This window comes from Dromiciops gliroides, chromosome 5, assembly GCF_019393635.1.
Source record: "Dromiciops gliroides isolate mDroGli1 chromosome 5, mDroGli1.pri, whole genome shotgun sequence".
Lineage (NCBI taxonomy): Eukaryota > Metazoa > Chordata > Mammalia > Microbiotheria > Microbiotheriidae > Dromiciops > Dromiciops gliroides.
The window spans coordinates 204,728,615-204,742,352 of NC_057865.1; the positions used below are offsets into that span (position 1 = coordinate 204,728,615).

Sequence of the window (13,738 nt, forward strand, 5' to 3'; positions counted from 1 at the left end):
TATTTTTTTGTTTGTAGGCCTTCAGTTGCTCCCCATCACATCTAGGATGAAATACAAACTCCTTTGCCTAGCATTTAAGTCCTTTCATAGTCCTACTTTTATAGCCTTTCTTCATACCATACTTCTTCATAGATTCTGCCTTCCAGACCAATTGGGCTTAAATCCTGTCTTCCCAATTCCTGCTTTATTTACTACCTTCATGCATTCAAACAAATCCTTCCATATCCTTGGTATGCATTCTCTCCTCACATCTACCTCTTAGAATCATTGTCTTCCTTCAAGACTCAACTTAAGATCAGCATTTATTTTATATAGGCTGGAGTGGTTTCTCTTGAAGGAGAAAAGAAGACCATCCTCAGAACTTCATTGGTCAAGAGGACTAGGGATGTAAAATGTCTAGCTTCTATATGGAGTCAGTCAATTGGAAATTTAATGGAATTTCCACTGCTTTATGGAGATGCCTTTCTTAACCTAATGTGTTTGGCGATAAATGCAGAAGTAAAATGACATTTTATCAGCTAGGAATTGTATCCTTTTTAACCTTCATGTTGTTTTTACATTTTACTGCATTTTGTGTTACAAGACTGTTGCATTTCATTTCAGTCCCAAACCTGAATTCACTGGATTAGCCTGATCTAGGAATAGTTGAGAATCTACTTCCTCTGTGAATTTTTTTGTTAGTGTTCTCTCTTGCTTCATTATACTCATATGGCCTCAGGGGAATATGTAAGCTCCTTGAAAGCAGGAACTATATTGTATTTTTTTTGTCTTTTCCTGCACTTTTCCTATATTGTTTGTTGAGTTGAAACATTTAAGACAAATTATATGGTATACCTACTATGTTTAATATTTAATATTTGTATATGGGAAACTGGCTAAGTATTAATATTTAGTGATATTTAGTCTTTTAACAGTCTTTATGTTATCTGTAACAATTGACTTTTCCTTGTGTATTTTACAGTTTTTCAGAAAATATCAGTGACTCCACATTCTGATTTCCAAAAAGCAATTTCAGTACTGAAGAGTTCTTACTTGGACTCTACATCTGAGAATGGTTTTCATTACAGTGAAGTGACTGGTGAAAAATGACTTTTTCTTAAAGGAGGTGAGGAAATTGGTTGGTCATGTATAGTATAGGTGTTTTTCTAATTTTTAAAGAAATGTACTAGTCACTTTTTCTTATTTTAGTTTTTCAGTTTGAATAATAATGGGTGATAAGGATTATCTGTTAGGGTAGTTGAGAGAGAGAAAGAGAGAGAGAGAGAGAGAGAGAGAGAACAAACATATATTTTACAAAACCTGTGATTTTATTGGCATAGAAAATCTTCCAGGAATTTCTTCTACCAATGCAGATCAGCAGCTTCTCTGCAAATTAAAGTTGTAAAAGTCACACATCCAGTATGTGTCAGCCTTAAACCCCAGTCTTCTTGACTTTGAGTTTAGCTTGAGGCTAGTACCACATTGCCTTATGATATTAATACATACTGGTAAGTGGCGGGGGGAGCAAATTTTATTCATCTTTTAGGAGAAGGGTGGCTGGCAAATACTGTATATTTATTTACCAGACAAAATAATACAGTTATAGCTTTTAATGCTCACTCTCTTTTATATAGTATAAAAGTTTTTATCAACAAAAGCAAGCAAGCAACTACACTACAGAGGAACTACTTGAAATTTATGGTTTTCTTCTGTTTGACCATGAAAATCAGGTAAGGTAATTTATTCAGTTTTTAAAATTGAAATTCATGGTATTTATGTACAAAATAGATATTAACATGCAATTCTACACATCTCTTAGATTGTCCATCAAAGCTTATGGGATTTTTGATTCTTCATTCTGTCTAATGGCAGGGCAAATAAATTATTCAAAAATGATCTTCAGGAAAAACAATGTGAATGTAACCTTAATTTCCACCCTCAAATACATTTATAAACTTGTAACTTTGGGAGGCAGTGAGGGGTGGGGAAAGAGAAGCAATGCTCAGTATTAGTATTGCATTTCAGTGAGGAGAAATTGGTTCATTTTTCCATGTTACATTTAATTTTCTAGGTGTCTCTTGGCACCTTTGAGAAATTTTTAAGTAAATGGCTTTTTTTCAGAATAGGATGCACTTCCTAGAATTCAGGATCCAACTTTGGAAGCCTAAACTGCCATTTATTTAAGAATTAGTATTTTAAGTATAGGAGAAAGTGTTACTGTGTTTAGGTTATGTGCCTAGAGAAGTTTATAACTGTATAATTTTTAATAGTATCCTTTATTGGTAATGAATAAAAATTCTAATACAGGGCTTCAGTCAGTCAGTAAACAATCATTAAGCACTTATGATGTGTGAGGCATGAGAGAAAAAGAAAGACAAGAAGCAGGCTCCCCTGCTCCAAGGAGCTCACTTCTAACTGTGGAAATTGTGCAGATAGCTATGTACATATAAGGTATAAGCAATACCAATGGAAGGTAATCAAATTGATTGGCATTTTCAAAGGCTCAAGAAAAGACAGAGTGGGTGAGCATTAAGAAAAATCTATTAGATTTGGCAGTTAAGAAGCTATTGGTAGGGGCGGCTAGGTGGCGCAGTGGATAGAGCACCGGCCCTGGAGTCAGGAGGACCTGAGTTCAAATCCGGCCTCAGACACTTAATACTTACTAGCTGTGTGACCCTGGGCAAGTCACTTAACCCCAGTTGCCTCACTTAAAAAAAAAAAAGAAGCTATTGGTAACTTTGAAAGAATAGTTTCAGTTGCTGAGAGTTTAGTTAGATTAGAGGAGAAAGGAAGAGGAGGCTCCTAATTAATGTAAATAGCTTTCTTGAATAGTTTATCTGAAAAGAGCATAGATATAGGCTGATAGTAATCAGGAATAATGGAATCATGGGGGGAGGGGTTTAAGTGTTGTTGTTTTTTTCTTTTCTTAAAGAAAGGTAGGTGCCGGGCGGCTAGGCGGTGGATAAAGCACCGGCCCTGGATTCAGGAGTACCTGAGTTCAAATCCGGCCTCAGACACTTGACACTTACTAGCTGTGTGACCCTGGGCAAGTCACTTAACCCCCATTGCCCTGCAAAAAAAAAAAAAAAAAAGAAGAAGAAAGGAAGATGCATGGATTGGGTATGTTTACTGACCAAGGGAAAGAAGGCAGTAGATGAGGGTGCTTGAAGATTACAAAGAGTAAATTGTGGGCATAGTCAGCCAGACAAGTCTGTGTCAGTGGTTCCAGAAGAAGGAGGGTGGGTTAACATTAAAGTCATAAACTTGCAGAATTGAAAAAACTTTATAAAGAAAATCTAATCCCATCTTCCTCATTTTACAAATGGGGAAATTGAGCCCCAGGGAATTTTGGAAACTTTTTCCCATTCTCCTTGTTGATGAATAATTACTACTAAAGTACTAGGGGTTTTTTTTTTTAAAACATTAATTATTTAATTATTATTTTTAAAGTACTAGTTCTAAGAATATTTTGTATATTAGTTTACATCATTGCTAGAATTAAGTAATTTTCTCTCACCTGGTTTTCTCAACCCTAATATAATTTGTTTTGGGTCTTATCCATTGGAAATATAGACATATCTGTGGCACACATTCAAACCCTAGCAATAAAAGCAGTGAGTTGTTGGTTTAAATTTTTATCTTTTTATGATGTTTTCTATAGTGTTTGAATTTTAAGAAAATTTCTTCTTGCTCCTGTTGGTGACTAATTTAATAGAGAAGGCACAATTTTTGTCATTTTTCTAACAGTTGATAGTGAAGAAAACCTGGGGCTTGGGGAATCCTGATACTTGCCTTCTCTTCGCATACCACACTACCAATTCTCTGCATGGATGACCACAGTTTTGCTCATTTGTAAAATTATGGAGGTGGATTGGATTATCTTAAAGACCTTTTTCAGTCTTAAAAGTATGAGCTGTTGATAATATGAGCTGAATTTTTGATAATAACTCTGTTATTTTATTCAAAGGCTAAATTAGTATGTCAACTTGGATTGTCTATAGGCAGCAGTACTGTCACTACCTTGGGTGATCCAGCAAAAGGTAAAATTTTAAAGTAGATCTAGTTGATAATGTGCTTTCCTAAGGTATTAAGGTTATTTAATTATTATAAAATTATAATGACTTTTAGTATAGGAATGAATTTCCAGACTTTTAAAATTAACTCTTGGGGCTTCTAGGTGGCGCAGTGGATAGAGTACTGGCCCTGGAGTCAGGAGGATCTGAGTTCAAATCCGGCCTCAGATATTAACACTTACTAGCTGTGTGACCCTGGGCAAATCACTTAACCCCAATTGCCTCACCCCCCCCCCCCAAAAAAAAATTAACTCTTGGGGCAGCTGAGTGCCTCAGTGGATAAAGCACCAGCCCTGGATTCAGGAGGACTTGAATTCAAATCTGACCTCAGATACTTGATACTTACTAGCTGTGTGACCCTAGGCAAGTCACTTAACCCCAATTTCCCTGCCCCCCCCATTAATTCTTATAATAAAACCTGGATAATTCTATAATAACTTTAGTTTTGTGTTTAAGGGTACAAATTCTCCACTTTCTGATTTCCACTTATTTGTGAGAGTCCCATTCAAATTTAGAGGAAGTTTTGCAAATGGGGAAAATGAGAAAAAATTAAGTTTGGGTCATGTTGGTCTGCTTTGGAGAAACAAAAATTTATAGGACCCAAGGAGAGCATTGATCAAGAAACTGAGTCCACCAGTAAATTAGAAAACAGCAGGCAATACAGTGACTGTCAGGGAAAATAAAGGTAACAAATTGAGAGGCTTGTGGGGTTTTTATAAGATCTCTAGGGTCTGATTAGATCCTTTACGTTGAAGCTAGGACTGGTTTGGCTTGATTTTTATGGGAAAAATTTAATGCTTAAATTTAAATATGTGGTGGAAAATGTTTATTTTTCCTTTGTAGTGTTGTTCATATCTGTGTTATGCCTAATACTACCTATATACTTCTTTATGTTGGGGTAGGTTTAAAAAAATAGGGTTTAGAGGTTTGCATAAAGTACATTATAGCATTGGTAGTTGGTTTTTAGCTGCCTCATAAAAATATTAATTTAATATAGAGTGGTGTGTTTGTTGTGAAATACCCTGGGATTCAGATTACCAGATGTTCTCTGGTTGAGTGATTTTTGGAAGAGAATTAAAACATTTGAGTACTCTTAAATGTGTAAATTTAACTTTCTCATCCCTCTTCCTAGCCACAAAATTGGATAACTACATAGAATCTCAGCTTTGTTCTCATGTTTCCTTTGAATTGAAAATAGCAGGTGCCATGCTTAAAAACTGTTAATCTAGCATGTTTAGTTTTATAGCAGTATGCTTGCAAATTGTTAACTGTATCCTATATCAGAATTGGTGTGTGAAGACCAGTAAAAATATTATTTTAAGTATTACTTTTTCTCTCTCCTTTTAGAAAATTATAACCATATTCCTGTCATGTTTTATGTAACATCTTTCCAAATTTCATGAATTAATTTGGCCATGCTTTGTGTTTTAAATAAATTGTCCTATAAAGATTGTTAGTCTAATCAGATTTATCATGTTTACTGAAGAAAACTCTCCAGTGCTAAGCATTATATTATTTTATATAGCTTTTTTTAAAAAGGGTATATGTAGATTGATTGAAATATAGTTAATAGCATTTTATTTTATTTTTTAGTGAGGCAGTTGGGGTTAAGTGACTTGCCCAGGGTCACACAGCTAGTAAGTGTTAAGTGTCTGAGGCCGGATTTGAACTCAGGTACTCCTGACTCTAGGGCCAGTGCTCTATCCACTGTGCCACCTAGCTGCCCCAGTTAATAGCATTTTGAACTTTCCTAGCACATTGTTTATAAATACCCGAAATAACCATTGTTAATAGTCATAGTGAAGAAATTTTATGACAGATATTGCTATTCATTTCCAGATAGAGATGTTGAAGCACAGACAATAAATTTATTAAATATACTTTATATACTAAATGTTAATGAGATGTACTTAGCATGATTAAACAATTTCTTTTACTAAATTCTTTCTTAATTTTTAAGCATGATCATTCTCTAAATCAAGCCTTACTATATTTGATCTTCATTTTTTAGTGTAGATTTTCCAAGTATTTCTTTACTAATCAGTAGCATCTTTACTGTTGCTTTTGAAAAGAGAATGTGGCTGTCTAAAAGTGTTATGTTTTTTCTCACACAAGTAAAAATGCATATAACCTAATTTGTCTTTTTTTCTGTTTCTAGAATTGAATTTTTAAACTTTATTCTCAATACCTATCCTCAGTTCTGCTAGGCCAACTTAAGTCTTGACTGTTTTATTATGTTTACATTAGCATCAGTTAATAGGCTCTTTAGCATCAATAAATAGGCTCTTCCATTCATGTATATTTTTATACACTTACAGGTGTATATATTTCCAAATATTCAGACTACCTTCATCCTAGACCCTTGCATCATGGAAAATCTGGCTACATTGTCATTTTTAATCTAGTTAAGGTAAAGCATATATGTATTTATATAATTTTATTGCAAAAATTTATTAATATTTATTTCCATATGTTGTGTGTACAAGTGTAGCCCTTAGTTACATGTCATCACTAGAAAGAATACCATACGAATTGAGAAAAAATGTGGTTACTCTTTTATAAACATTAAATAACAAAATAGATCTTTTGTTTATAATCTGTTACTGATTTCAGTTAAGTCATTGATTGCATAGGATCATGGAGTTTGATCATAGATTTAGATTTATCATAGTTCATAGATTTAGAGTTATAAGACAGTGGTCACCTGGACTAGCTCCTTCATTATACAAACAAGGTACTTGCAACTCGGAGAGGTTAGTTGATTTGCTCAAGGTCACCTAGATGGCAGAGCCAAGATTCAAACTAATGTCCCCTAACCTTATCCCATGCTCTTTCAATGGTACCATTCTACTTCCCCAAGTTAGTTAGGTGAGATTTGAAAAAAGCATTTTTAGAGAGAATGGAATTCACTATCATAAATTACACTCCTCATTTTTAGGATTGTTAGAAGGTGTTAATCAAATTTTCCCCTTTTTAAGAAAACAAGAATTTGTACATCTCTAGAGAAGTAGAATGCACAGTGACATCCTTAGGATGTCATTATCTTGCGGAAATTTCTTTTTGCAATGGCTATGAAAATACTGATTAATTTAGTGAGATTTCATAGCTCATTCATCACTTTTACTCATTCACTGAGTAGTTATTGAGCGCCTAAGATATATAAGGTAGACTTCGGGGAGGCATTATAGTGGATACAAAAAAGATTAAAACACAGTCCCTGCCATTGTTATTCTCATCAATTTAAATAATATTTTCTAAATCTGTGTTTTTATTCATTATGAAATATTCCAGAAATATACAATATTTGACTCTTGCTATACATAAATCATCTTGCTGGGTAGCCGCTTGAAAAATTGTTTGGGTTTTACTGTATGGTTCCAGTATTTATTACACCACTGCTTTTAATTCAGTAATATGAACAAAAGTAGTACATAACTGTAATATGAAAGAGTCAGGTTAAAAAATATCATAGTACTGATTCTCTTATGGAAATAGGCCCCCTTTTTTTTTTTTGGTGGTAGCCAATTAATAAGAACAGATGATGGGGCAGCTAGGTGGCACAGTGGGTAGAGCACCGGCCCTGGAGTCAGGAGTACCTGAGTTCAAATCCGGCCTCAGACACTTAACACTTATTAGCTGTGTGACCTTGGGCAAGTCACTTAACCCCAATTGCCTCACTTAAAAAGGAAAAAAAAAAAGAACAGATGATTTGCTTAGTGCAAATTTGTTGTTTGCTGATTTCATAGCAATTTGCCCCCTAGTATTATTATTCTTGTCCCTTGGCTTGTTGGTAATGATGACTTAGGCTAAACTTTCTATTTTAATATTTAGATGTTTGGATTTGGAAGCCCTTTAGAAACTTTACTTATTTCAGGCCACTTGGGGGGGCGCAATATTACCATACCTATGACTGGTCATTTTTTGGCATGTAGAATCTTAGGGCCTTTATTTTTCCTCTCATGATTCTTGGTTTTTTGTTTTGTTTTGTTTTGTTTTTGGTGAGGCAATTGGGGTTAAGTGACTTGCCTAGGGTCACACAGCTAGTAAGTGTAAAGTGTCTGAGGCCGGATTTGAACTCAGGTCCTCCTGAATCCAAGGCTGGTGCTCTATCCCCTGCACCACCCAGCTACCCCAATAATTTCTTTTTCTTTTTCTTTCTTTTTTTCAGTGAGGCAGTGGGGGTTAAATGACTTGCCCAGGGTCACACAGCTAGTAAGTGTTAAGTGTCTGAGGCCAGATTTGAACTCAGGTACTCCTGACTCCAGGGTTGGTGCTCTATCCACTGCGCCACCTACCTGCCCCTCCTCTCATGATTCTTTATGCTTTTTTTAAAACAATTAGTAAAAGTTCACCCCTTATATTTTGCCACTTTGCTTTCTATGCTGAGTTTCAGATAATGAATCATAACTATATTGCTGACTTGTAGTTAAAATCTTAGCTTAAAATACATATGCATCAATCTTGCCAGTTTTACTGAGTGTTTTAACCCAGGTGCAGAGTTGAGTTCTTAATAAAAATGTTTAAATTATATATTCAGTTGTAGTTTATCATTGTTTGCAGGCCTCTAATTAGCATTGCTATATTTATTCTAGGGAAAAATCAAGGCTGTAGCTGAGAATTACACAGCTAACTACACCAGTCCGTCTTTTGGCTGTGATTGCCATGTGGCTGCAAATGTCAGCAAGGTTTCTCTCAAGACAAGCTACTTTCGAGCCTTTGAGCTAAGTCAGGTATATTCACTTAAAATGGACAATGAATAAATTAACTGTGATAAATATTTTTGTACATAATGTAGTAGATTTATGGATGGCTTAATGGTCAAGTAAAATGTGCACATAATTGATTCAGCAATATTTTTTGTTTTTCTTTTTAGTATTACCTCTACGAATTTTTAGGCAACAGTGTTGTTGAACAACCCAGGCAAATTCTTCCCTACGTAATTGTAGCTTTTCAGTACAGTGAACCTAACAGGATGTCAACTTTAGGTCATAAAAATATGTAAGTAATGTATTCATAATTATTTTTCCTGGTTTGAATCCTATGTCTTTATAAAAATATTTTTTGCTTTCTTTTTGTCCTCTTTTCTTATAGGATTGAATTTGATGATGAAGGTAAGGGAATGTTTAATTAACCCTTTCTTTATATTCTTAAAAATTAATTTTGAGTGTTATTTATCAGTTTTTCTCTTCCCACTTTTTTTTAAAGTTCTTATCTCCCCATGGAGAGGGCAGTTAATTATTCAGGGACAACTGATATGTGATTTAACACTCTGGTCCCCTCATGGTGCAGTGATTCCAGCCCAGTTGTAAGTTTTTACTTTGATTTTCTCCTGATACTTCAATAATACTAAGAATATGCATTTTGAAACTTTGAAACTAATATGTTCATATTAGATATGTGCCTGACTTAGAGAGAATTCGTACAGAGAGGTGTGTGTGAATCAGGGCATTTGAAATTCTCATCCAGGTTTTGGTACTGGCTCTTCCACTAACTCACCCTGTGACATTAAGCAAATAATTTTTAACATCTACATATAAGATAATGCTTGCCCTGCCAATCTTATGTGATTGTTCATAGGTTAAAACTAGATAACAAAAATAAAGTGACTTTGAAATCCTAAAATTATAATAGTCGCTTGTCATTGTTGAAGTTTAGCCTTGCAAGTAAAAATAAAATCTTATCCAGATCCTTGTCTGTATTTGCCTTCTTAATTCCTTACCTTCTGCATAGGAGATTATGATCTGCATAATAAATAGACAGAAGAATGAGGATCATCATCAGGCACAGCAATAGAAGTTACAGGAAAGGGAGAAAGATGTCTAATATGGAAAATAATATGTATAAAATGTATAAAAGAGGCATCTATCATAAGCATTATTTTAAAGCCTGGAATAACAATACTGTAACATGTTGTTGCAGTCCTCTAATTATGTTGTTTGATTTACATAATATGATATCTCAAGAGTAGCCATATGTGGTAATTTTGATGCTATTATATCCATATCATATTGAGGAAAGTCATGTTTTATGAAGTTTCCAGTAGATTTGTTTGGTTTCCCATTGATTTCTTCGTTTATATCCCAATTGTTGAAAGTGAAGGTTTAAATGTGAATGTAATGAAAAGAACTGAAAGAAATGATTATTAATAACCAATTAATATTGGGGGGTGGGAGGGAAAAGTCCAGATATTTTCCCTTTCAAAGTCCTGCCTCTTATGGGCATTTCTAACCCTGCCCAAAGAATTCACTCCACCCAGACCATCTTATCTATGTGGACTTACCTCACCATTGTTCGCTGTTCATTGATTGACTGGAGATGGATTCCTTTTGTATAGGTATAGATTGCCTAGGCAGAGTGATCTGGCTTGAGATGAGTCTCTTTGTCCAAGAGTTACATAATCAGTTATGTCTCCTAAACCCTTATTAGAATAAGCCCACCTCTAATTATAATATTCATTCATTGTTAACCAATTAGAGTTGATTTCTAGTGACAGGGACAGGTCCTTCTCCAAGGGTATTTAAGCATTCAGGGGTCTCCTGGGTTCTTTGGTTTATGAGAAAAGGTCACTGACCTCAATTTATTAATTGTTAGCCATAATTAATAAATTGATTATTATTCAGAAATGATGTGTCACCAACTTTTCATTTGCCATTTGTTTTCTTCCTATTAGTGAAAGGCACCCTGGGGTAGTGAAGAGAATATTGGACTTGGAAACAGAAAAATTTGGGTTCAAATCCTGCCTTAGACTCCTACTAGCTATGTGACCCTGAATAAGTCACAATGTTGCCGAGCCTTAGTTTCTCCATTTGTAAAACAGATACTTATAGCACCTACCTCAAGGAGTTGTGGGGATCAGAATATAAAGCACTTTCCAAAAATAAAAGCACTGTATAAATGTGAGCTAGGAGTAGAAGTAGTAGTAGTAGTGGTGGTCCTAGTAGTAGAAAGCAGAAAAAAGATTCAAATTGGGTTATTTTTACCTAGATAAGCACATTATGGAAAATTAACTCATTTGTTCACAGTGATAGTATTGACCTTTATTCTGAAAAGATGACAGGCAAATTAAGTATTAAAGAAAAATCTTTATATTTTGTTTTGTGGCTAGTTCTTAGTGATTGTCAATCACAACCAAAGTTTGTGATGAGACAGAGCTTGAAAATCAGCCATAACTTTTCGTTGTTGTTGTTTTTTTGTTTTTGGTTCTAAATACTTTTTTTTCTTTTTTGTTTTTTAAGTGAGGCAATTGGGGTTAAGTGACTTGCCCAGGGTCACACAGCTAGTGTTAAGTGTCTGAGGCTGGATTTGAACTCAGGTACTCCTGAATCCAGAGCTGGTGCTCTATCCACTGCGCCACCTAGCTGCCCCAAAATTACATTTTGTTTTTTTTAGTGAGGCAATTAGGGTTAAGTGACTTGCCCAGGGTCACACAGCTAGTAAGTGTTAAGTGTCTGAGGCCAGATTTGAACTCAGGTACTCCTGACTCAACAGTCATAACTTTTCAAGATAGAGTTGGAGTGGGAAGAAGGATTTGGGCAATACTTAAATATTCATCATATTGTTAGATAATTTCTCAGAACCTGCATTAAATATTCAGGATATTATTTTTTTTGGTGGGGCAGTGAGGGTTAAGTTACTTGCCCAGGGTCACACAACTAGTAAGTGTCAAGTGTCTGAGGCTGGATATGAACTCAGGTCCTCCTGAATCCAGGGCTGGTGCTTTATCCACTGCTCCACCTAGCTGCCCTCCATTCAGAATATTCTTAAAAGGATTTGTACATGAAACCCTACAGTAAACATATCTTAATCTACAAAATTACTGAATATGCATATTATTCAATTCTAAGGATTGTAGTTATGATAGAATTTTATTTTTATCTTAAATTTAGATTTGAAAAGTATATTTGTCATTAATGTTTATTAAGCTGGTTTTCTTTTGATAGGCCTCGGCAACTGGATGCTAAATATGTTATGGAATTATCTACCTTGAAGAAGAAGCTACCAGAATCTGCTTTTAGAAAAAGCAATTATTTGGAAAAAAAAGGTATCATTCAAATAATATCGATATTTTCTCTCTGCCTTCAATCCCCCAAACTCTAATTGTATATTTACATGGACATTTATCTCAGAACCTTGTATTGTTAAGTCTTCCCTGCAGGCCTAGTAAAATATGACTACATTCAAGGTGGGAAATTTGAATTCTCTCGCTCTTCCCTATTGGAAAGACTTGAGTTATGACACAGAACCTCTGAAGATAAATGAGAATAAATTAGAATCCTTAAGGGTAATATAGCTTTAGAAATACTCCTGATTCTTTCAATAAGAAAAAAAAAAAGGTATACAAAAACAAAATGGGAAATTCTATGTTCATTTATGTTGTCACAGAGAACAGTGATTTTTAAAGAACTCTTCATTTCAGATCAGATAATTCTGTCTTAGTCATGATGCCAGCATAAATTAAAACTATGGTTCTATTTTTTTTTTATAAAATCTTTATTGATACCTTTATTTTTTACACTTCAGACGTTTCTCTGATATATTTATCCAAAAGAACCTTCCTTCGTCACAAAGAAAAATAATTAAACAGAACCATTCAACATAGGGACTGTATCTGATGTACCTATAGTCTCTACTTCCGTACTAAGAGGAGGGAGATTTCATCATCTGTCTTCTAGAAATCACTTCTGATTCATTTTTTGTAATTTCGGCAGGGAAAGGTTCTACAAAGAACTATTAAATAAAAATACATTTTTTATCTTAAAAAGTATTGAAGATTTGGAATATATCATTCAGGCTAAACAAAATAATTTTTATTATAAAGACATAGCATTATGTTTGAAATAATGACACATTTCTTTGTGCTCTTCATCCTATTCCACTGTCTTTTTATGGAGTGATGTGGATTCTCTTAAGGCTTTTCCTGAGAAGTGGAACCTTTGGCAAGTTCCACCATTCTTTTTATTGTTCAGTATTTTATTATTTTCCAGTTACATATAAGCATAGTTTTCAACATTTGTTTTCACAGGATTTTTAGTTCCAAATATTTCTCCCACACTCCCTTCCCTCCCTCCTCCCCAAGACAGAAAGCAATCTAATATAGGTTATATTTGTTCAATCACATCAAACATATTTCTACATTAGTCATATTGTGAAAGAAGAGTCAGAGCACAAGGGAAAAACCTCAAAAAAGAAGGAAAAAAACCCAGCCCCAAAGTAGAAACAATATGTAGTTCCACCATTCTTGACAAGCTTTGAGTACAGTCCCAGCAAGACTGTTGTCTAAGGACTATACTTTAGTTTAGAAATTTATCACCAGTAGACTAGCCTTAGGTGATTAATTCTTTGGCTATGGAAATCCACAAAGCAAAAATATGACGTGATTTTCAGTCCTTTGTAGCCACTTGCATTTCTTTAATGAAAGTGTGTAATTTAAGATTCTAAATGTGGATTCTAATCTGTTCCCCCAGTTTTGGGGGAAACTGACTAAAAATCACTGATAAAATGAGTTTAGGTTTTTAAGGGTTTATTGGAAAATAGAAAGAAAAAGATTGAGAACAGAATTCTAACAGCCTGGCATTCCTATCTTTCCTCAAATTTCCTGTGAAGTCCTCTGCCGCCACCACCATCAAGTCAGGAAGCCAAAAAGCCCCAGCGCTCTCTGCGCAGGCTCCCTTTCCTCCTTCCTGTCT

At 34.7% G+C, this 13,738-nt stretch overlaps 1 protein-coding gene across 1 annotated transcript in view; it reads left to right on the top strand.

Annotated features, from left to right (window-relative positions):
- Positions 1-1,613: 1,613 nt before the first annotated feature.
- Positions 1,614-13,738, top strand: part of TASOR2 (transcription activation suppressor family member 2) — a 78,424-nt gene continuing 66,299 nt past the window's right edge. Inside the window, 8 exon segments of the mRNA XM_043966467.1 lie at positions 1,614-1,709; positions 3,947-4,019; positions 6,371-6,462; positions 8,645-8,782; positions 8,926-9,050; positions 9,144-9,163; positions 9,258-9,357; positions 11,993-12,093. Coding sequence (XP_043822402.1) covers positions 9,025-9,050; positions 9,144-9,163; positions 9,258-9,357; positions 11,993-12,093 — 247 coding nt within the window. The 5' untranslated portion in view covers positions 1,614-1,709; positions 3,947-4,019; positions 6,371-6,462; positions 8,645-8,782; positions 8,926-9,024.